This window comes from Phyllobates terribilis, unplaced genomic scaffold (genome assembly GCF_046119375.1).
Source record: "Phyllobates terribilis strain yellow unplaced genomic scaffold, ASM4611937v1 Scaffold_3__8_contigs__length_932513732, whole genome shotgun sequence".
Lineage (NCBI taxonomy): Eukaryota > Metazoa > Chordata > Amphibia > Anura > Dendrobatidae > Phyllobates > Phyllobates terribilis.
Window position 1 is genome coordinate 361,066,820 of NW_027362763.1, and position 25,773 is coordinate 361,092,592.

The window sequence follows — 25,773 nt, forward strand, 5'->3', positions numbered from 1 at the left end:
GTAAGAGCTGCAAGGGCAACAAGTCACCTATGTGGAATTGAGGAAGTAGATAAATAGAGGTCACTTTCCAATAATTTACAGGCATAACATAAATTGACACCTGGCAATTAGAACAAATTGTAACATATTACATTGTCCCTAGACACAGCTGGTCCATGAAATCAGGAATGTAAAGATGATAATTAACTATTCCTACTTTCTACATGTGCAAATACCCTTTTCAGAGAGGAAGATGAGTTGAACTCTAGCGCCACCTACCTTCAACATGGAAAATTTGTCTGTCTCTGACGGCTCTCTTCTTCTGCAGCTCTACGATTTTCAAGCAGCTGTAGACTGACAGATGTTCAGGAACGTCTCTGCAGAGTTATATGTAGATTGGCGCCATATCTAAAGATGTTGGATAATCTTCATTCGGTTAAAGGTGTTGTTCACTAGTGCTCCAAATAAAATAATGATAAAGAAACATACTCAGCTCTTGGACCAATGTCGTTCTTCCAATGGTGGCTCTATGTCACCTGGCTGGATTGTTATGTCATGTGACTGCCTGGCGCTCAGATGATGTAATGCCAGGCCAGCAAATGGAACAGGAGAAACCCGAAAGATCAGAAAATTCGCGCAGCACCTGTCCAAAGAGTGCACTGACCTGGACTGTGGTTGTGCAAAACGATCTGCTTATCTCTAGATGACACGTTACCTCCGGTATCTTTGATTGTATCCTGCTATGGGGCAAATGTTTAAAAAGTAACCGTCGTTTTTTATTTCATAAATCACATGAAAAGCAACTTTTTAATATATCTTATCAGAGAAATCTGCTTCTTTATTCTCCTATACTGATCTTTCACTCCCAATTCATTGGTAAAATCTGTATTCATTAAAGACAGATCTTCACATTACTTAGGAGATGACAGTTGGTGCTTCTAAAATTCTATGGAGAGAGGAGGGAGAAAAAGAGGGGAGGAGCTAAAAGCAGACATACACATTCTACTGCAAGTTCCATAGAACTTTATGAACACCAACTGCCATCTCCTATCTCAGTAATGCTAAAATCAGTATTCAATTACATATTTTACCTGTGAATTGAGAATTTTGAGAATGAATGGTCAATCAAGAAGGAGAAACAAGCAGATTTGTCCAATAAGATAAATTACAAAGTTTCCTATTTTCATGTATACTATTAATTTAAGTAAAAAAAAGTATGATAAAACGACTGTCACTTTTTAACCAGTATGTATAAGTTCTAATTTCCAACAAAATTGAAGTTCCTATATAGAATAAAAAAGTCGGTAATCCTGGAAAACCTCTCTAAGTATTTTCTGATCCTTTCAAGCTTTTGATACACTTAAAAAGAAGCATGTAAGTAGTTGGAACATTTTCAGCAGTTTATTTAAATTTAATAAATACATTCAACATTAATAATTAAATTGCACAGTCGATGCATCCACCAGAGGCACTATAAATAATACACATTTCTTAAAAGAGTTTGTGGGGAAAAACATAACTGATGTGTATATGTTCACCCATTCACCTTATATACCCACATGCATGGACATATGTACAGTTCGTTTATCCCACATCCCCATTGTAATCTTTGTCACACAACTGTCTCATCCAGGTCTGCTAAATGGTTAATATCTCAGAATATATGCCTGTTAGGCATTGTACATATGCAGTCTCTATTCAGATCATCTAGCAAAAGTGTTCATTTTTGGAATTGACCTGTCTAGGTCATAGACATGGAAGAACGTAGATTTGCTTCTATACAACACAAAAGCTGATATGTAAAAAGATGGCCTTTAAGGTGTCAAATATTATATTCTATCCCTTCTGTAGTCCTCAAAGTGATATGCGTAACCCAGTAGTGAGGGTAAAGAAGTCCTCTAGTTTTGCAATTATGAAAAAACATACTTACCATGGGAAGCCTTAGTTATTGGTCTAACATTAGAGTCCTGCAGATATCTAAAAACAGAATTTTCCTTTTTTTCGCCACCAGGTTTTTGGCACCAGAGAATCCCACAAAGTCTGCAGTTTTCTTGAGATGATTGCCAGATATTTTCATAGGGTTTTGTATATCTGAAGAAGGTTGCCACAAGACGATGTTCCATCTGCCATGCAGTAGTCACAAAATGAGCCAAAAAAAGTTATCTCATATCTTCCGTGCAGAAGGCAAAGTCTGGAAATTGTCTTGAGGCTTACAAAAGGGACTAAAGTCCTTCAAATGTCATGGAATGGACTTGTTACAGTCTCAAAGCTCTTTAAAAGTGGAGTAGATATGGCATGACAGATCACAGCAGTTACTTTAGATTGCTTTGCCAGGGTTGAGTATCTAAGTCCAGCCATTATGTCGAATTACAACTTTTTGTAGAAATCTTCTCATCCAACGGTATTCTTCCTATAAACTTCTAATAGCTCCACGTACTCACAGGCTCTTCAGATTTTAATTTCTTTTCTTGATAAACGTTGTCACCTGTATAAGAAACATAGTGACTTATTTATTTTATTTCATCAGATCAAGGCAGTTTGTTCGAAGAGTTGCAATATATAACGAACGGTCATTTTCAAATAGATTGAATCAAAATTTTTCCTTTCACTAATTTTAAGAAATCTCCCTTATTGTTTATACTGTTTTTTACTGGTGATATATATGCAAGTTACAACAATACTGGCAATTGTAGTGATAGATAGACTTACTCTGGCAGTCACTGCAGCAAATGTTGTCTGGCTTTCCAATACATTCAGGATCAGTGCATTTCCATTTCTGTTTTGCACATTTAGGAGTCCCATTCTACAAAGATAAATGCAAGTTTAGATTTTATGCACTCTGTATGATATTTCTTATCATAACTTTTATTTCTCTTCTTTTTTACATTCACTCTTATCTCAGCAATGTTCTAATCATCTGTTGCCCACTTACCGCACAAACACAGGTGACACATTTCACCACACCATGGGTTGCCAGTACAGGATTCCACTCCTCATTGTTTGTATAGCTTTGACCCCTAACTATGCACTGTCGGGGTTCATCAGATTGCATTCTGTCTGCCAGTTCCAAGGGATTTTTCTCTTCATCTATGTGAGAGAACAGTATAGTAGTCTGATATTCTTCATATTATGTATGCATTGGTGATCTTCACATAACACATAAATAAATCTCTAAGGATCATAACTTATGTGAAAATGCTGAAATATTATAAAATTAGTATACACTTCTTTCTCTACTTCTGATACAGTTGCTGTAATTTTTTCACTTGGCACTACTGTTTGCAAGGGATATGGATACAAAAAAACATCTATTCTTGTTTTATTCTTACCTGGGCATTTTTTGCAGCAGTCCATTGGGTTGGCACGTATAGGGTTGGCACAAGTCAGACGTGGACATGTTTCTCTTACACAGTGCAAGTCTTGTGAGGAACTCTATAATAAAGGTGCAAAGAAGCAAAGTAGTCAGTGAAGATATAGCAGAGACTGGTGGAAAAAAGAGAGAACTTTGTATGAATCTTACTTTGCATGAACAAGTTGCACATAATACTAGGCCAAAGGGTTCAACGACAGGATGCCAACGTGTGCCTGCTGGCCTCCATAAGCCATTAAAATAACAACCTGAAAGGGAACACATGAGTTATTAAAGGGAACATGTCAGCTAATTGATGCTGCCCAATCCATGAGCAGCATGTATCAGTCACTGGCTGTATTATCTCAGCCAAGTATGTTTGACTCTTAAAGGCTGTGGAATCTGAGAGAAAAACATACTTTAAAGGGAATCTGTCAACTGATTTTTTGGTACCTCATCTTGATGTAGGCAAAGAGACCCTGAATCCAACGATGTACCAATTAGTTTACTGGGTTCAGTGGTTCTGACACAATCAGAGTTTTTAGAGGTTTTGACACAATCAGTATTCAGATTTAGCAAGGCAGCATACATGAGAAAGCTTCCCCCACCCACACCAAGCTCCCTATGAACTTAGTCTATCAACAGTGAGCTGCTTATCACAGGAGGGGGCAGAGTCGGACTAGCATGCTGCTGTAGCTGCTTTAGTCCAGACAATGATTATCACCAGGTCATAAAATGTTCATTATAAGTAAACAACAGCACACAGCCTGACATGTGACACATCATTGAAATCTGTGTTTTAACCCCTACCTCATGTTTTCCTCAGAATACATAGCAAATACCTGCTGACAGATTCTTTTTAATAGCCGAGACCGCGCTGTAGACTGGTCAGACAGGCAGTTCCCAGCAGCTTCTCCCCACCCACTGCCGGTGACTGACATGTCTCTGCCTATACGCACACATAGACCTGTCACTCTAGATCAGCGGGAGGGGAGAAGCCTCTGGAGACCACCTGTCCGACTATTATACAGTCCAGTCTCGGTCTCCAGCGGCATTTTAAGTATGTTATTCTCTGAAATGCTGCAGCATTTCAGAGTCAAACATATATGGCTGAGATAATAAAGCCAATGCCTGATATATGCTGCCCATGGATTGGGTATCCTATATTAGCTGACAGGTTCCCTTCAAGTGAATAGGTGAGTCAGAAATGTTAAATAAAAAATGAGGACATAGAACAGTCCCACCTTCATTTTGAGGTCTTCCAGTTTTTTTGACATCTTTTTCTTTTTTCTCTGTAAAAAAATGACATGTGAATGATGTTGATGGATCACTAAATAAACTGTGACATAAAGTAAGAAAAAAAATAAAGGGTTATTCTTATGTTGTCTTTTGAGCAGCTCACAGCACTCCAATCTCTTTTATTTCCTGATTTCTGGCAGGGCGGACACTCTTCCTTGAGTGACAGTAGAACTGAAGTATTTGTTGAAAAATTAAGCTCAGCACAAGTTCTGATGTAACACATACAGCTACACAACTCGGGACAGTGAGAGCCCTGATTAGGAGAACTGCTGTTAGAGTAGCTGATGCTGCGGGCTGGTGATTTTGTAAGATTTATAACAGCAGTTTGTTAGGAGCTGAGAGGCAGGGGGAGGGTTTTGAGCAGATAACTGCTGTATAGAAATCAATGGGCTGGAGAGAGGTGGCTGCGATTTTAGGAGTTAAACTTTCTCCTGGAATGTAGTTACTGCGCACTCTTGGCCAGGGCCTAGGCAGGCACTGGTAGCCGAACTCCATGGAAACCACATGTACATTATGAAAGATAAAAGCTCTCATTGCAGGAGAATGAAAACAGATAGAAAAGGCAAGTCGATTGCAAACTTACTTATTTTCATGTTGTCTTAACTAAAGCAATTTAATAACTTGAGAATACCCTCCTTTAAATGAGGAAGTAAGGGTGTGAGTCTTCATAAAATATTCTCCTTAAAGCAAACCTGCCAGCAGGATTTAGCCCCATAAACTAAAGGCATGACTATAATAGTGCTGTGATGCTTATTAATATGATACCTGATGTTAAGGGATCTACTCAGTGGCTGCTGAATACTCACCTTATGAAGTTTTCAAAAAATGACATCTTGCGCGCTTTGGGGTGGGACGTGGGGGCAGGGTCCTCTTCTTGTCCTCCATCCCCACCAGCCTCCTCTGTTTCTTGTCAGGTCACTGATTATTCAGAGCCAAAATCTTGATCTGCGCATGTGAAGCCTCTGGCGCCATTTTATTGAAGTCCTGCACACAGGACGCCGACTACCACTGCGCACGAGCCATCCACACAATGATTATGGCGGCGCAGAATTTTAAAAAGGAGGCATGGCACTGATTAATCAATGACCTGCACAAGAAGCAGAAGCAGAGGAGGCTGGTGGGGGGGTGAAGATTGAGAAGAAGATACTGCCCGCACGTCCCGCCCCGAAGCACACTGGAGCACAGAAGACGTCATTTTCTGAAAACCTCATAAGGTGAGTAATCAGCAGCCACTGAGTGGATCCCTTCACATCAGGTATCATATTAATCAGCATCACAGCGCCATTATAGTCATTCCTTTACCTTATAGGGTTAAATCCTGCTGACAGGTTCGCTTTAAAGATCCAAAGTAGACGGCAATGCCAAGAAACTGGATCTTTACTCAACCAGAAGACTGATTCAAGCTTCTCTAAATAATAAATAGTCTATTATACAAGTCAAAATGTAGCTTGGGAGACTAAAAATCCACTTAATCCAGTACAGTTGGAGTGCAGTGCTGCTCTTCTTCTTTGTGGTGTGAAGAACATTAGGACTTTTTTGGGTTCTTTTCATTTCACACCTTTTTGTTATTCTGCAAATATTATTGCTGTATTACAGGTGTGTGCCTGCTAAAATCTGAAATAGACCAACCATCATGAAAATATCCTAATTTCTATGTGGTGTTAAATGAAAGTGACCACTTACCTTCACACACAGGACAGCACTGACCAGGCACCCGAATAGGCTGAGTGCAGTTTGAGGGTGGACAAACAACGGGGTCACAGATAACTGTGCGCCTCTGAAAAACAGGAGGAGATGAGAGACTGTTGGTGTCAAAGACAGTTTTGTCCTTTATGATAGATAATTTTTTTCACTTTTCTATTGTCACATTCTATGATCCTTAGCTTTTTTTATTATTTCTGCATAATAATAAGGGCTTGTTTTTTTCAGTATGAGTTGTGTTTGTCAGTGACATAATTTTAGGGTACATATCACTTATTACCCAACTTTTATTAGCTCTTTATAGAAAGGAATACAAATAAAAACAACAACTCTGCCACTGTTTTTTTGCATTTTAAAAGTTACGATATTTGCTGTGCTGCATAAAGTGTTAACTTTATTTCTGTGGGTCAGTATGAATATGGTGAAATCAAATTTATATCCAGTAGTTTTATTTATTATTTATTACATTTGTACACTCTTAATACGCTTTTTTTTAAAAAAAAAAAAAATCATTTTTTTGGGGTCACCATACTCTGAGAGCCATGAAGTTTTACAACTTGGAACTGTGTGAAGACTTATTTTTCTTTAGTGCCATTTTGTGGTACTTGTGACTTTTTGATCAGTTTTTAATAACTCTTTGGGAGGTAAAAATAGCAAAAAACAGGTTGAAGATGGACTCAAAATCAACTCCTAAACCTACTTCAAGTTTTTAGAAGTCACTTTCTTCAACCAGTGGTACAAGAAAATGTCTGCATCTTTCAAGAAATCCATGATTTTTATGCAGCACAATGCTCCATCTCATCTATTGAAGTCTCCACTGCGTGGCTAGCCACTAAAGTCCTTAAAAATGAAAGAATAATGACTTGGCCTCTTTCCTCATCTGAACTAAACCCTATTGAGAACTTGTGGGTCCTTCATAAATGGTAGATTTATGGTGAAGGTAAACAGTCACCTCTCTGAACAGTGTCTGGGAGGCTGTGATTGGTGCTGCCCAAAAAGTTGATTGTCAGCAGATTAAGAAACTGACAGACCCCGTGGCTAGAAGGTTTATGACTTATTGAAAAGAATGGGAGTGATATTGATCACTGATATGTTTTTTTTTTACATGTTTTTGCACATTTTGAGTTGTCTGGTTATTATTCTTACTTTAACAGATAAAAGTAAACAATTGAGATGGGAAAATTTACATTTTTCATGTATTTGCATAATAATTCCGCACACATAGATATTCTCCTAAGAAAGACAAAACCTTACTTTTCCTTTTTAAATATTCAGGTTTCAGGTGTATTAAACTTTTGGATTGACGGACAGCACTGTAGTTGTTCAATAATAAAATGAATCTTAAAAAATACAAATTTCCTAATACACTGTGTTCCAAATTATTATGCAAATAATATTTTCTCAGATTTTCCCAAATTACCTATATGAATTGCAGTCATTGTAATTTTCCAGTCAAATAACTATTAGAGTACAATTGAAAGGTTTTTGTACAAACTGCCTATGATAACAGTATATTTTTAAAAAAATAAAAAACTCAAACTGCACTCAAAATGCATGTTCCAAATTATTATGCACAGCAGAGTTTTCAACCTTTTCATTTTAATAAAGAATAAAAAAATGGTCATTTTTGAAATTATAAGCATTAGCAGGTTATTACAAACTGAAATCAAACAGTTTTCAACTCAAAACTTTATTCTAGGTGATGTTACATTTGCACATAGGACCGCTTGTTCGAAAGGAGCTTCTGAACTCTCTCGTCCATTGAATTTGTCAGGTTTTGGATGGTTTCTGCTTCAATTGTTTTGCATGAAGACAGAATACCCTCCCAGAGCTGTTGCTTAGATGTGAACAGCCTCCCGCCATCATAGACACTCCTTTTGATGATGCTCCAGAGGTTCTCAATGGGGTTGAGGTCAGGGGAGCATGGGTGCCACACAATAAGTTTGTCCCCTTTTATGCCCATAACAGCCAGAGATGCAGATGTGTTATGTGCAGCATGAGATGGGGCATTATCATGCATGAAAATGATCTTGCTGCGGAATGCACAGTTCTTCTTCTTGAACCATGGAAGGAAGTGCTGTTTGAGAAACTCAACATACATTATGGAGTTCATCTTTACCCCTTCAGGGATCCTAAAAGGGCCGACAATCTCTCTCCCCATGATTCCAGCCCAAAACCTTACTCCACCTCCTCCTTGTTAGCGCCATAGCCGTGTTTGCATGGGGTGTCCATCAACCAACCATCCTCCACTCCATCCATCTGGACCATCGAGATCATTTCATGCATGATAATGCCCCATCTCATGCTGAACATAACACATCTGCATCTCTGGCTGCTATGGGCATAAAAGGGGACAAACTTATGGTGTGGCACCCATGCTCCCCTGACCTCTACCCCATTGAGAACCTCTGGAGCATCATCAAAAGGAGTGTCTATGATGGCGGGAGGCAGTTCACATCTAAGCAACAGCTCTGGGAGGGTATTCTGTCCTCATGCAAAACAATTGAAGCAGAAACCATCCAAAACCTGACAAATTCAATGGACGAGAGAGTTCAGAAGCTCCTTTCGAACAAGGGGTCCTATGTGCAAATGTAACATCACCTAGAATAAAGTTTTGAGTTGAAAACTGTTTGATTTCAGTTTGTAATAACCTGCTAATGCTTATATTTTCAAAAATGACCATTTTTTTGTTCTTTATTAAAATGAAAAGGTTGAAAACTCTGCTGTGCATAATAATTTGGAACATGCATTTTGAGTGCAGTTTGAGTTTTTTTATTTTTTAAAAAATATACTGTTATCATAGGCAGTTTGTACAAAAACCTTTCAATTGTACTCTAATAGTTATTTGACTGGAAAATTACAATGACTGCAATTCATATAGGTAATTTGGGAAAATCTGAGAAAATATTATTTGCATAATAATTTGGAACACAGTGTAATTGTGCACACCGTGTAATTGTGATGTTATCTTTGTTCTGTTCGTTCATACAATCTATACCAAATTTATAAACGTTTTATGTTTTCCTACTTCTCAGCCAGAAATCAATTAAAAAAAATATATATATTTTTTGGTCACCATATTCTGACACTCATAACTTTTTTTATTTTTCTGCATATCGAGCTATATGAGGACTTGATTTCGTGGGGCAAGTTGAAGTTTTTACTGTTAACATTTTGGGGAATATAAACTTTTTGATCACTGTTTAGATCTTTTAATTTCGTCTAATGCATGAACAAAATCATTAAATCAGGAATCATTTTTAAATTTTATTTTGTACAGAATTAACCGGGCAATTGACGTGTTAACTTTATTCTGTGGGTTGAAACATTTGGGGTGATATCCAATTTATACTTTTTTTTACGTTTTACTACTTTTCACAAGAAGGATCACTTTTAAAAAAGAAATGCTGTTTTTTTTTGGATGTCATATTGTAAGATCCCTAACTTTTATATTTTTCTGATTACAGAGATGACTGATGGCTTCTTTTTTTGAGGGTAACAAGCTGTAGTTTTACTGATAACATTTTGAATTAATTACCACTTTTTGATCACTTTTTATTTTTTTTTTGGAGGCAATATTAACAAAAACGGCATTTATGACATAGTGTTTCATATTTTTTAACGACACCGTACTAAATGAAAAATTATATAGTTGTATAGTATGGCTGGCTAAGAATGCAGCATAACAAATGCGTGTCGTTTTTGCAGGGGGTGTTTTTTTTAACAAATAACTTTTTTTTATTATAATTATTATTATTGAGATTTTATGTTATTTTTGGATGTTTTTTATGTCACTTTTCACAGCATCATCTGAGGGGTTAAGATGCTGGGACTGGTGCTATGTCCGGTCCCAGCACATGCAGCAAGAGCTTGCTTGTGTCTATCACCTGGTTCTTGCTGCGGATGGCACAAGCTCAAGTACAACTCCTATGCTCATGAAATCCATCAGCTGTAACCGTATGCCCATTTGCAGTAAATCACCTGCCCAATTGCGGGAAGTTGTTAATAAAACTGTGTTAGGTAACTAAAATGTGAACAAAATGATGCTTCAATAGCATCTCACTTGAAGTTAGTTTGAGCAGGTGAGCAAAGGTAACAATTCTGCGCACATGCAAAGAACCACCCTGACCATAGACTTCGAATCAAATATATATTACTCATATTCTTCTAGCCATTTGGGGCTGGTCCCATACATATTGAGACATAGCAAATATTCAGTAATTGCATTACAGCAAGTTTAATGTATGCCAGATGCTTCTGTTGACTTGAATGATCGTGCTTTTACAATTTAGGACAGAGAAGCAAAGCTGTTACAAATCACACGGCTCATTACTAATAACGGTATGCAATGAAAGGCGGCACAAAGTAACCTTTCCAAAAAAGACACAGATTTATCCATATATTAGCTTATGGCAGTACTTTGTTATGGTAACTGTAAGCTAAAGAAGAATCACTGTATATAAAGCTGCTCCAGTATTGCAGACACGCAGTGGTTAAATTAAGTGGATGAAATCTATAATCATATGGACATCACGGCCAGATGTCTATCCCGAAATCCCTACTGTGATTAACACCGTGTTTGGCCTATCAGGCAGGCGTACAGTGTAATGTACCCATTTTGCATCCATCTGACAGGTTTCCCTCAGGATACCTTTTTTTTGCTACACCGAATATGGCTTTTAAAAGCAGTTCGCTATAAATCAAAGCGGTATGAAACAGATGTATACCGACACTGTATTACAAAGTAAATAGCCTACGTTTATATTCACAGCACAGCCGACATATGTCATAGCATCCATGACAATCCTCACCTGACAGCTGCACACTGAGCACTTTTTGTCATAGTCAGGGGCAAATCGAGTTCCATGAGCTTTCAGTTTTCCTTCAAAATAGCAGGATCTTGGATCTTTCTGGAGATCTTCAAGGTGATGAACATTATCCTTCTCACTTGGTTCACGCTCAATGTCCTCAGGGGACTGTGTTGCACCTCCTGATTCACAAATGTTTGGAATATGCACCTGTCAGAAGAAAAATAAAGGAGAAAACATTGTTAAAGAAGCACTCCCAACTAAAAACATATGCCCTAAACCTCTCTAAATAAGCGTAGGTGCAAAAATAAACCTTATTGATTGCTGTCTTCCCCAGTTTCCAGTGCTGGTCCAATCTTCTGACTCATTTGACTTCAATTCTGACTCACCAGATCACTCAGGGGTTTATATGTGAACCGGAAGTCACTTCTAAGTATATGGAACATTGTTCTGATGCTACATAAAACTTTATTGGGAGTGCTTCTTTAAGTATAATCTAATGCTTTCTTTACAGGTTTATATTATATATTGTCTTCCCTTAGGCCACGTTCACACGTTGAGTATTTGGTGACTTTTTTACCTCAGTATTTGTAATCCAAAATCAGGAGTGGAACAATCAGAAGAAAAGTATAATAGAAACACGTCACCACTTCTGTATTTATCACCCACTACTGGTTTTGGCTTACAAATACTGAGGTAAAATACTGACCAAATACTGATGTGTGAACGTGGCCTTATGCAGATATGTATAGTTCATTGACATTTACCAGATGAGTTCAAAATTGTACCAAATTATAAAACAGGAACCTACCATGTGAAATAAAGCCATAACAGTAGTGCATGCTACTCACCTGACCCCGCATCTCTCCACGTGGATATAGCTTTGTGCTGACTTGAATGAAGGCTGTTCCATCGTTCAGGTGTCTAAACAATTCTAGATCAAGGTCTTTAACGCTACCTTGAGCCTATGAACAGTAAATGTTGAGATACGTTTTGTAATTTTTTTATTAAATTGAACATGTAGGTTTAGAATCCTCCTTGTTATATTACATGATGCAAAAATAAAGCTAACTCTTCAATATAATTTGTCACCAGGTTTTTGATACTCCATCTAAGAGCAGCATGAAGTAGGGGCAGTGACACTGATTATAGCGATGTATCACTTACTGGGCTGCTTGCTGCAATTTTGATAAAATCTCGATTTTATCTGCTGCAGATCTACCAGTTCTCTGAATGCTGAGCTCTGTATAACCCTGCCCACACCACTGATTGGCAGCTTACTGTGTACACTGTGTGTAGGCAGAAAGCTGCCAATCAGTGGTGGGAGGTGGGGTTATACAGAGCTCATGAATATGGAGGACTACATGACAGCAGGTTAACTAGTCATCTAGTGATAATCTCATGCTGATAAATCAGTGATTTTATCAAATCTACAACAAGCAGCCCAGTAAGTGACGGATCACTGGAATCAGGGTCTCTGTCTTTACATTATGCTGATCTCATATTAGGTGGCAAAAATCTGGTGACAGATTCCCTTTAAGAATGAAAAATTAGTAATCTAATGCCTATGTTTGCATTTAAAAAGAAAAAATTGCACAAATGGTTAACATCTTTGTATCGCAGCTTATATATTCTTCTTCTTACCTCTGAACCATAGAAGCCTTTCAAAAGTCTCTTGTGTCCATAGGAGCTCTCACTGACCTCACCCAGTTCAGCGAATCCATGTAAATGAGCATTTAGTGCCGCATCCTCTGCTCGCCCCAAGCCAGTCACTACAATCTGATAGTGCAGGTGGCAGTGCTCATCCAGAGACACCCATGCATGGCCTGCTGATCCTGTCTTCAGAGGTGGTGACACAAACTGACCTGCCAGAGGTATAGGAAGCTCTGCAGTAGCAAGAAAAAGACATAATAAGCTCCAAGCAGATGAATGTTTCACAATGAACACGGATGGTACGATTTTCATCAACAGTCATACAAAGGGTTACAAGAGGCAGGTTCCTAGTCATCACCCACCTCCCTATGAGTATATGAGATCTATATTGCAGAGGCTGGTAAAAGCCGTCCCTTCTTAGGGAAAACGGAAAGTCAAGAAATCTATATATAGTATAGTATAGCTATACATAGTAATACTGAGGTAGAACAGTATTTATATACTGTATATATAGATTTTCATATCACCTTCATGTCTGGCCCACAATCCACTATACATCAAAGGTGTAATTTGCCCCCTTATTTCGCCTTCTGGGAATTCCTTTGTGGCTATATTGAGGAATAACTCGCTCTGAAGCAGCATATGTAGATCTCTGCCGTTGGCACCTGTCCAGGATCCCCAAGCCTATTTTGTAGAAAGAACAAACTTATATCAAACATTATACTATTATTAATAATTATAGAATTATTAATCATTTTGCTATTATTATGTTGCCATGAATAAATGCAGCGTTTTACTGCCCCAGCAAAGTGAATGATTTTTCTGAAGTCTCATGTGCACGTTGCTTATTTTTTCCTTGCAGGTTTGAAGCAGTTTCATATCTGCAGCATGTTGATTCTTTCAGCATTTTTGCAGTGTTTTTCACCCATTCAAATGAATGGGGAAAAAAACACATGAAAACTGCTAGCAACAACGTGTGTATTTTATGTAGCGGTTTTCCTGCCAAGAGAACGTTTTTGGTGCAGAATACATCCTTGATCTCATAACTTTGTATCCTATGAAAGTGGACAAAGTGTGCATGAGATAGTTAAGTTAAATATGTGAGGAACTGGTGCACCGGGTTGCTCCCCTTGCTTTGGTGATGGTCGGCACATGGCGTCGCAACTTTCAGGTTAGGGACGTACTTAGAGGTTCACCGTGACGTGGTAGTGGGCTTCATACTGTCTAATTAGAATGTTAAACTAAGAACCTCATGTTCAGTTTTCTCAATTTTTGCCTAGCTGCATTAGATCAATGTATGATTTTTGGATATGCGGTCCATGTCTTTTTCTGCAGCTATGGTAAATACTCAACGTGTGCACATACCCTTGATCTCATGACTTTGTTTGCTATGAAAGAGGACCGAGTGTGCATGAGATAGATAAGTCAAATTGTTAGCCCCACTGGGCACAGGGAAATATGTGAGGTACCCCTACCATTATGTGTCTCTACACAGCACCCATTAAAAGGAACCTGTCATAAGTTCAGAAGTGGCCATTTTTTGCTCTTATTTTATTTCCACTGCTCCCCTGAGTAATCAGTTTTTGTTTTTATATCTGCTCCATGTGATTCCAAAGATATGGGCCCAAAGGGGCAGAGCTCACAGGGTAATAATGCAGATTGGCCTAAATACACGCCCCCAGAGAATTATGTGAGCCATGCCCACTTGTAAAGACCATTAAAATGAATACTAAATAGTAGGGCACATATTTCTTTCACCATGTGGTAGATTGGAAAAAATGGAATTCTCAGGGGAGCAGTGGGAATAAATTAAAAACAAAAACTGGGGATTTTTTTACCTGGTGAGAGGATCATTTGTGGAGAGTCCCATAATAGGGCATATGAACAGGGGTTGACCTGAGTGGACAACCCCTTTAATTATCAACCATTATATGCAATCTCACCACTAACCACCCTTCTTCTTGATTTTAATTAACATTTTCTGAAATTCCCATTTTAACATTTGCTTCAAGTTCTGATACATGGGCCATCTATCCCTTGCTCTTAATGTTACCTTTCCATCATGGTAGTCGTTTGTCAGATCATGCAAAATGTTTCTCTTACTCTTCCTTCGAGGTTTAGTCTCCAAGGTCACGGATGTCACTATGCTCATAATACCAGCAACTTGAAGCTGCAGACAGACAACATGCATTATGATGAGGACTACTTGAAATTATAAACCAGAGACATTGGCATTAAAGTAAAGAATCGAATTTCAATATAAGTAATTGAAATACCCATAGACATACTAGAAAGCATACCTGATACTCCAGCGTTCCATTTTCATGCAGTGTGATGGTTGCTGAGCCCACTGATCCAGTCCTTGTAGGGCTTAAAGCATCCCCTCCTGCCATTACACTCTGCAGTGCTACGTTAGAAGATGATATGTGTTAGTTTTTAAAGTTAAAATTTAGAAACAATGTAAATATGAATATAAATACATAAAAAAGACAGTCAACTTCTTAATTTATGAACCTGTTAATTGATTTTCCTCCAAACACATGGGTCCTAGCTAAGATTCAGATACTTCTTTCAGAACTGTAATGTTTATACAATTTTTTTTGTTCTTTATTTGGGGGAACATAAAAAATATCTCAATAATATGTCTTAAATACTTACTGTCGCATGACTTTCTGACTGTGATAGGGCCTGAAATACGTTGCTCATGTCTTCCCTCTGTCTGTATTGCAATCGTCAAGTGTCCCTGGGCAAGCCATTGCATTTCACGACTGGAGAGGTCTGGCAAAACCTCGGCAAAATCTGGTTCCTAGAATGGGCAATGCAAACATTAAAGGTAATGTGTCATCCAACAATTGTATTTAAGTAATAATGTTTTATTTTTAAAAAATATTTAAAAAAGTGTTAATGGTATAAGATATGAAAAATTATCATCAAAGTTTTGTTATTTTAAGCTTTTAAATACTTGGGGGTGTGGCTGTTGAAATTTGCCATGAAAACCTAGTGTACTGCTAGCTCGCATTACACTAGGTTTTACTGCAGTAAATGTAGGCAGGATCTGTTTGCATTTGTCTGATATCACTCCTTCCCTCCCCTTCTGGGCGTTTGAAAAGGATAAGGGAGGATGAAGTTTTGCATTATTGTGCAGCAGCATCTTTCTGGACAGTGTCACAGAAGGACCAATTGCGGTGCCGATTCTGTTGTTACAGAGATCTGAGCGGAGCAGTCATTTAATTGTGGCTGCAGTGCTCAGATCACAGTAATTACACAATTCAGCAATCAGTATCACACATGATATGATTAGATATACAGCAGACTGTATCACACATGATCGGATTAGGTACACAGCTCTGTAGCCCATATCACACCTGATAGGATTAGATACATGGCTCAGCGGACTGTATCACACATGACACAATTAGATGCACGGCTCTGCAGACAATTACTGTGATCTGAGTGAGAACAGCTGCAATAATATAACTGCTCCGCTCAGATCACAGTAAATACTGGTGAGCACAGTTCTGGGTGCCAGGACTGTGGCGGTAATTTCTTCCAGTGATATGTAGTCACCGCTGGAGGAAGTCACCACCGCATCCCTGGTGCCTGGACCTGTGCTCGCTAGTAATTACAGTGATTTCAGCAAAGCAATTATGTTATTGCAGCTGCTCTACTCAGATCACTGTAATTATTGGTGAGCACAGGTGCGGACACCAGGGACTTTCTCCAGCGGTAAGCACAGGTCACTAGATGAAATCACTGTGGCAGTACCGGTGCCTGGAACCATGCTCACCTCTCATTACTGTGATCTGAGCAGAATAGCTTAAATTGCATGGCAGTTACGCTCAGATCAGTCATTAGCCAGTGTGTAGTTCCAGGCTTCAAAATAATGGCGCCACGCTCCACCTACAGCTAAGAACCAAGGCGTGCAGAGTTCACTGTGATACGGCCAAGGCATAGGAGATTGGGTCGGACGCCGACAACAGTCTCCTATGGCTGCCGTATGTGCAGTATGTAAGTCTCATGCTTTTACACTTACGCACCAGCAAATAAAAATGTCATCCCCCAGCAGCTCAGTTAAAAAGCTATAAAAACAAACAAACAACACACCATTTAATTTTATTCATTAATAAATATACTTTTTGACAAAAAGTCCAAACATTAAAAACAAAATTGTGGCACATTCCCTTTAAGAGCTCATTCAGATGAAGGTATTATTTAGACATGTGTTGATCAAAAAAAAAAAAAGAGCACACTGTTCAATTGGTCAGCCCATTCAATTTTTTTACACGGAATGAGTGTCCATGTAAAAAAAAATCGCAACATGCACTATTCTCTTCCATATCGTGGATGAAATTCAGGAAACTGAATTTTATCATGCATGTTTAAATTGCTGACGTGTAACTACAGATGCCACACGGATGTCACATGGACGTACAATTCGGACACACGGATGGTACATGTATGACAGTATGAATGAAAATCATCTGAGTTTTCTGGATGAAAATCGGATGATTTTTCATGCGCTTGATTGACCTCATACATATAGATATAATAATCGCACATGCAAAGTATAAAACCTGCAAACTGTGGTTTATATTATGAATATATGATATATACTTATATTATACACCATCAGTCATAGAACTTGGATATGACTCACCTGTTCTGTGATATTAGCATAGAGCTCTCGTATAACATGATTTTGATGAATAATTTGCACAGTTATTGGAATATTTTCTGTAATGGAAAAAAAAAAAATGACTCCTAACAGCAATCCATCTTCTCATTTCTAAAGTCTCTCCCCACCTTGCATTAATAGTTTAATCACACGATTCAAAAGTGTATGAAAAATATTAGCATATGTCATCATTCACCCCATTACTTATATGACAGTACAGCTTTATATTTTAGGAGTTTCTGCTAAAGTAACAAGAAGAATTTCAGCTTTAAGACTCGAGAACACTTTATGCCAAGTGCATTTTTCTGACTCTTGTTGATTAAATAATAGTTTAACTCCTCTAAAATGGAATACTTTTGAAGTTGTGCTGATTTCTATGGATCCTACCTCGTTCTCCTCCTTGTAGTCCTCTGAGCATAAGAATAAAGTGCAGATTGTCATCCACATCACTAAGTGTCAGCATAGCAAGACCTCGTTCACCTGATTCCTCTGGGGAGTCCGGTATCAGAAGGGCACTAAAAGACTCTGTTAGAAAAAAAAGTCATGTTATTACAAGTTAGTATTTTCCGCTTTCATGCCTTTATTCCAGAAAATCCATTTCAGTCTGTAAAATCTGCATATTACGTTTTCTGTTTTCTTTTTCTGAAAATTAATAATAGCTAATTATTACCTGAAAACAGAGCTCTGTGACGAATAATCTTGCCAGAAATTTCAGGTTCAGAAAGTGTTGTTGTCATTAGGGAAACAAGGATGTGTCCCAAGCGCAGAAGTTGTAGAGAAGTACGAGGAATTGACCTCCATATACCACAAATCTAGTTAAAAACAAAATCTTGTTACTGAAAGTGAAACAAAGTAGTTCAGAGAATTAAAGGGGTTGTCCACTGCTCGGACAACCCTTTCGCCATCATGATGGTTTCCCCAAGTAAAATAATAACACCTATACTCACCTCCAGTGCCAATGCTGTCCCAGCAGTGTCGGTGCTGCCTCTCCTGGGGCTCGCGTGATGTCCCTGTGGCCAATCAGCGGACTCTTCACTTTCCCCTCCTTTGGACAAATCAGACAGCTGGAGGAAGTCAGATAGCAGCCACAGATCTCACTTGCTCTGGATGTCAGTTACGTTTGAGGAAGGGGAAAGTGAAGCCAGCGCTGATTGGCAGAAGGGATGTCACGCAAGTCCCAGGAGAGGCGGCACCTATACTGCTGGAACAGCGCTGGCAGTGGAGGTGAGTATAGGTGTTATTATTTTTCTTGGGGGAAACAGTGATTGAGAAGGGGTTGTCCGAGTAGCGGACAACCCCTTTAAATTAGATATATGCTTATTTACTTACTGTGTCGCTTTGGTATCCTATTCTGTGTACAGGATGCTCAAACAGCACATTACCATCAGAATCAGAGAAACGAACACGGGAAAGACTATCAAGCCTACAGGCAAAGCAATTCGAAAATATAAAATAAACAAAATTATGGTATTTTCCATCTAGATTCTAATTTTCAATCACATTTTAATGAGGAATAAAATGATATAACAAAAGATAAGCAAAACTTTCTGCTGTCAGCACAGATTCAATGCAATTTTGACTCACAGTTTGGGTACTAGGGTTTCCTAAAAACCACAGTCATATCAAAGGGGCTGTCAGACAGAATCTTCCTAGCAACTAGCTTTACATTATGCAGACAGTGTATTATGGCTTTCTTGCTTACAGACACAATCTTAGTAAAAATAAGAGCAGAAAACTTATTAAGAATACTTTGGGGTGTATGACATCTGACAAGAAAGTGATGAAAAGCAATAATATAGAAATAGGAGAACATGTAAGATAATTACACCAGTACATACCCTTTATAGGTGATAGAAAAGAGTACATTGGAACGCTGTAAATTAAATTTAGCCTTAGCAAGACCACTGGTTACAGGGGGCCACACACGACTGGAAGCAGTCAAAAATGCCACATACTCTGTCAAAATAAACATAGGCATGAATACTACACAACCCGTCATAGCCGAATACAACTGAAAAAATAGCATAGCATTGTAAAAATGGAAATCTGAAGAAGGCTGAGGATTTAGGTGTTGTTTACTGATCTGACAAAATATTATTAATTCTATATATATTAAACTATGCAGGGTATTAAAGGCATTGTTCACTTGTGGCGCCCTGCAATGTCAGGTGTCACAATTGTCTGTGAACTCTGATGGTGCGAGGATCCAGCTCTTCAGCCATTTTTACACACATGCAATTAGTGTAAGGGCTATTGTGAAGTCTGGTGGGTAGCAGCCCCTGCAGGAGAACTACTGAGCCCAGGAGAAGTAATCCTGTTACTCTAGGATTGGGGATTGCTGGAGATCAAGGAGGCCAGCCAGTGCCTTTGCTGGGGTCGCTGTCGGGACAACAGCGAAATCTGTGCAGCTGCATGGGACATAGTGTCCTGCGCGGGTCAAGAAGTGCCCAAGTGCCAGACGACATCAGTTAGGGATCAGATGAGGGATGTGTATGGAGGATCCTTAGCTGTCAGCGGTGGGAAGAGAGCTGAGGTACTTTCCTGTAAGCCTGCGGCGCCATAGATGCCAAGGTCCAGGCTCAGAGGAGAAGTTTTAGTGAACATATAGCGCTATATGCAGCGGGAGTGAGGAGAGCAGGAATAGAGCTGGATTCATCACACCATGAGGGGCTGTTGACTCAGTGTAATGAATAACTGTGGAGAGCTGTAAGCAATCATCATCATTAACTGCTCCAGTAAAAGTGAGTTTTTTTTCCTGTTGTACCTCAGGTCTGGACATTGTTTATTAAGATGGGCTGATCCTGCATCCCTTCCATAACTTTCCCCTTTTTCTTCTGCTGTGGACGACCTTCTGGCCATCGAGACCACTATGACCGTTGGCCGCCTTTGCGCCCCTGGCTCAGTGGAGGCCGACCCAGACACACAATTAGGACAACCCCTTCTCAATTTGAATGTTTGCTTCTGTTAAAATAAAAACACCCATACTCAGCTCCCGTGCCGGTGCCATTCCAGCAGTGTCGGCACTCATGTTCCTGGGGCTCATGTGAGCCCTGCACCTTATCAGAGTCGGTGTCACTGGCCCCTCCTTGAGACGTGTAGGTAATCAAGAGGGGGTGAACACCTAGCCGCAGCTCAGACTTCCTCTTGAATACTTATATGTCTGAAGGTGGGGACAGTGACTGCAGCACTGATTGGGTGCAGGGCTCATGTGACATGACATAACCTCACGTGTGCCTGGGAACGTGAGTGCCAACATGGTTGGGACGGCACCAGCATGGGAGGTCAGTATAGCTGTTTTTATTTTAACTGGAGGCAAACATTCAGATTGAGAAGGGGTTGTCCTAGTGGTGAACAACCACTTTAAGAGAAAAAAACACCAATAGAAAAATTACATTTAAATAAGAATTGTTTGCTCAAAAAAAGTACAGTAAGAGTTAATATTGGGGATTTGATCTCTATTCACAAACCATTGTGCACATTTGGCTTCGGTCCCGAGGCCACACTCCATTTCTTAATAAGCTAAAGCTGTATTAAATATGTATTCGACAGCACTTTGATGGCTGTTATATATATAAAAGCCATGACCTTGTATTCCTATATGTTTTTATCTATGCTGTAATTACCTGAGCGGCTGTCTTCCACACCGACATCATCAGAGCTTAGGTAGGAACGATCATTATAGAGATCATCTTCTTTTTCTTGGAAATACTCAAACTCGTCAAACATAATTTCAGATTTTTTCAGAGGGGGAGAGGGCGGAAGAGCTGCATAAAAACAGGAAAATAAAGTTAACGCTGAAAAAAAAAAGGTTGCATAAGTTGGCAAGAAAAAGACTAGTGCATAGTTCAGAAGAGAAACATGGATCATGTAGGAATGTAGGAGACTATAACAGAATTTGGTAGCTGTAAAGAGCACAAAAGGAAAAATTTCAAAAGTCTTACAAGTCTTACTTTTCGGGCAAACCCGACAGCACTGCCCAGGGATTTCTATGGGACTAGCACAGGTGGGTGTAGGGCAGTGATTCTTAATGCTCTTACAGCTGATCTTCCCGTAATCTTTTGTCCAACGGTTTCGATGCTTGAAAAGAAACAAAAAGCCAGAGTTTCATAGGAGGAACTATTGTATTGTCAAGACACAGACCCAAATACAGAGGAGACCAAAAGGGTACCACAAGAAAGAAAAGTGATGTAGAGTTGTCTTCTTGCCCTAGAGCTGGTCTCTGTTAAAAGCCTTCCAGCACGCCATCTTTAACCAGGAGATAATAACTTTATAATGACTGACTACCTCTTCCTCTTACCTCTCACTAATTGCCACAAAGGAAGCCTTCTACTAGACAATACAAAGACTTTCTCTTAACACATTGCTGTGTGCTCCTATTGTCCTCCTAATTAATTATGCATCTACTAATCATCAATCACTGCATGGCCTGACCATTCTTTACTACTTTCTGAATAGCCAGCTTTTTACTTTAACTAAAGACTACTTACTGTGTATTCTTACACTATCAGTAGCTGCATGCACACATATGTTCAACTATTACATCTGTCACATGTACCACCTTCTTTCAATCTACAAGTTATTAGATTTTCATTATTTGTCCCTATGCTCCCACGTTTATAAAAGTTTTCGCCATTGTAACCTTCCAGGATATATCCCCAGCAAATCATTCCTTACCGCTTCACAACGGCATACTACACAGTGGGCTACCCCAAATGGTTTCCCCAGGTCTGGGTGCCAGGTATGTTCAAGGGGGTACGTTTTACCTCCAAGACGACAACCTAAATGGATAAAATACATGAAGAAGTGAATATAGTGAGGCAACATTTAAACCAATAACTAAAAAGGAAAGGTATGGTTGTTACATACTATACATTGTATTAAAGCCTGCCTTCTCTCACTCCTGGAATATACTACTTGGGGTTGGCTGCTTCGTGTGCATTGATTCCTGGCATAGGTTATGGGTGTCTATGGCCACGGCCCCACTATCAGTATTTGGTCAGTATTGGGTCAGACTGTTTTCTCAGGAGTGGGAGCCAAAACCAGGTGAGGAACAGTCCGAGAAAAGGTATAATAGAAACAAATCACCAATTCTGCATTTATCACCCACTCCTGGTTTTGGCTCCCACTCCTGAGAAAAAATACTGACCAAATACTTGTAGTGGAGCCGTGGCCTTTGAAGAATATGCCGGAGTCAGGTGTTGCTTCTCAGGGTCCGCAACCAAATAAAATGCAGCTCCAACTGCAAACCGACAAGCATCTTATGCTAACCGTTGAATAGCCATGCTGAACCACAGGCAAGTCGCTGTGCACATGCACAACCAGCAGATGCAGAAGATATGGATGCTCAAAACTACAAGCATATGACCGAATATAGTGCTTTAGTGAGATCGAATAAATCCTAAAAGCCACCAAAATCTGCAAGGCAGACGTTTTCATAAGACTTGTAGATACCCAATCTATGGATTCCACATGTCCCAATAAGCTGGGTCCGGGAGGTTCTGACGAGACTTGTAGTCCCACAACATCTGGGATATGAACTGAACTGGATCATGCAGATCACAGAAGACATACAGGCGCTGCCTGTAGTTATATTGCACTGTAACATCGGGAGGAATTTAAGGGGAAAACGTGACACAAAGTGCAGGACCCCGAATATACGACTGGGACATGACTGAATGAAGTTCTGGCAGCTGAAGAGCTCTGTGTAATGGGGCTGCGTTACATAAACATTCCCTCATAGCAACTAATAAGCAATGCTATTCCCTTACATTTACTGTGACAGAACGTTCCCGAGTCTCCTCAATGAATCCATAGAAGTGTATAATAATGATTATAAGCCCATGTTCACATGAAGAGTATTTAGTGAGTTTTTTACCTCAGTATTTGTAAACCCAAACCATGTGAGGAACAATCAGAGGAAAAGTGTAATAGAAACACGTCACCACTTCTGTATTTATCACCCACTCCTGGTTTTGACTTACAAATACTGAGGTAAAATACTGACTAAATACTGAACGTGTGAATGTAGCCTACTAGCGACACTCCTGCCGCAACCTCTCCTCAGCACAGGTCACAGCTCAGGGGCCACATTCACCACAATTACTACATTAACACATGGAATGAAGTCAAATTTGTCCTTTAACTCGTTTGTGGTGTCTGCTTTGTGCTTCTGAGGTACACGTAGATTTACCTGCAGTCCAATGTAAACCACACTAACACATTGCAGTAATAGGAACAGTTCTGCGGATGACAAACTTAGCTCTGCTGCATGTGTAAGCCCGTAGACTGGACTATGCATAGAGGTGGATTGTCATATCTCAGTGCCCGGACATTACCTGTTGCCCCACTCGCAGTTTATATATATACAGTACACAATATTATAAGGACTTGTAGTGCCACTCACCGAGCTGTGCCTTTGAAGGAAGAGGATCCTGTTCAGGTTTGATGGGCAGAATAACTTTATGTCGTGAAGCCTCAGCAGCCAGTATCCATAGAGTGAGCAGCCGCAGGAGGTAGGTATACAATACCTCCATGATAACGCTCTACAGTCAGTGGAGAAATTTGGTACCCTGTTCCCTTTCTGCTCCGTGGAGTCACCAATGTGGGGAACACGTCTTCTCCTTGTCACTTGTGTTTCAGCTCTGCCAGCACCCCGTCACTGTCCCTGCACCAGGTCACTGTCCAGAGGGCACAGTTAAGTCTAGTTGCTGAGGTACCTTCTGATAGCTGAGAGGGTCAAGAGCTGGATTTATAGGGGAGGACACAGCTAGCAAACAAAGCCCCCCAGCCCGCCCCGGCCCCCTTTGCAATCTTGCTGAAGTATATTGCACTCACTCTGAGAGTTGATGAGTCGCTCAGCAGGGTCTCAGCCTGAGGAAAGTGTCTGTTAACAACATTGAATAGCCCAGCGGGGACTCCAGGCTCCCCCCCAAGCCGACACACTCAGACATAGCATCCTGACTCAGCCTGGACCCACCCAGGAGTGAGGGAAGAGGATGAGCCCAGAGAGGAGAGATGGATACACACAGACAGGGAGAGGAAGTACAGACACTGAGGAGACCACAAGTCAGGGTTGCCAACCATTCAGAAATTACAGGACAGTCCGTAAAAATAGGGCACTTTTTTGCCCTGCCCGTAAAATTTTTTTAAGGCGTCTGTGAACTTTTTAGAAGCCGAAGAAACTTCTACAGATTATTTTGATTGTAGTTTTCATCATTTTACAATTTAAAGTGAATGCAGCTAATGTCTTCTTATCAGAATTATGGGTTGTAGACATGTATCACTTATAATCTTAATAATTTATTATGGTTTTCCAATGTGTCTGTAAAAAATATTGTCTGTCCGTGATTTTTTGATAAGCTGTCCAAAAAAAAATAAAAAGTCAAGTTGGCAACCCTGCCACAAGTATGGGTAGGCGTATGGAATGTGGTCATCGTTATATATGGACCCATTATACACCCGCCAGGGAGAATGACAAGGGACTGTGAAATGATGGAGATGCGATACATTATATGCAGTACTTCTCCATAACAGACCAATGGTTACCGATCCATGGGAATATAAGGGACATTCCAAACTATTAAATAATTCTTAGTAAATGAAACTAAAATTACCACTTAAGGAAAAAATGCTAGACAATTAGTTGGATAAATCAAGGCTGCAGTGCTTTATTAAGGACATCATAATAAACCAATAATAATCAATAACATATAACATAACTTATTTTAAAAAACACACCAAAAACAACACTACTCAGTCCTCACTTGACTCAAGTCGGTAATCCAGTCCATTTATAAATTAATTAAAACCGCACAGCCAGAAGGCTGAGTGTTACCTCCCTTCAATAAAGCAATGCGATGGTAAGTCTTGAAGAAAAAAGGGTGGGTGGGACGGGAGATTTTCAAATGTTCCTGAGAGATGGACACAGCAACCAGCGGGTCTCAGTTTAAATAGAGGGATTGGACCCGCCTTGATGCAGCATCCACTAATCATCTAGGTCCATTTGAGCGGGAGAAAACATCACTAGTTTGGTATAACCCACCCAACAACCTGTTCAGGTAGATCCTGATGACTTCATTAACCATTAAATGACTCAGACAAAAGAAAAACAATAGTTTAGCAAATAAATCATGAACGTCTAAAATAACTATTTAGTCCCCATATTCCCATGAGCCCCCTTTTGTTTATAACCCGGGGGCTTTACATTCTTTTTATTAATATAGTGTAAGTATAACACTTTCTGCAGCACTATGCGTCCTCTGTCAATACTAAGTATTCCTAAATTATAATAGGGTTCAACTCACCTTAAT

General features: G+C 39.6%; 1 protein-coding gene across 2 annotated transcripts; it reads right to left on the reverse strand.

Annotated features, from left to right (window-relative positions):
* Positions 1–1,387: 1,387 nt before the first annotated feature.
* On the reverse strand, positions 1,388–24,459 carry CHRD (chordin). Of its 2 annotated transcripts, none has more exons than XM_073675349.1 (23): positions 23,868–24,459; positions 22,139–22,242; positions 21,415–21,541; positions 21,088–21,228; positions 19,303–19,420; positions 18,794–18,887; positions 18,135–18,276; positions 17,852–17,989; positions 17,447–17,523; positions 15,448–15,595; positions 15,090–15,196; positions 14,843–14,959; positions 13,317–13,473; positions 12,781–13,022; positions 11,988–12,101; positions 11,140–11,346; positions 6,311–6,404; positions 4,573–4,620; positions 3,500–3,597; positions 3,309–3,411; positions 2,912–3,066; positions 2,689–2,782; positions 1,388–2,464 (listed from the first exon to the last, which is right to left on the reverse strand). In XM_073675349.1, the coding sequence occupies exons 1-23, from the start codon at positions 23,995–23,997 to the stop codon at positions 2,400–2,402; spliced, it is 2,820 nt and encodes a 939-aa protein (XP_073531450.1). In that variant the 5' UTR covers positions 23,998–24,459; the 3' UTR covers positions 1,388–2,399. The 2 variants fall into 2 exon arrangements, with proteins under 2 accessions (XP_073531450.1, XP_073531449.1); XM_073675348.1 differs by having other exon boundaries at positions 21,406–21,541.
* Positions 24,460–25,773: the final 1,314 nt, after the last annotated feature.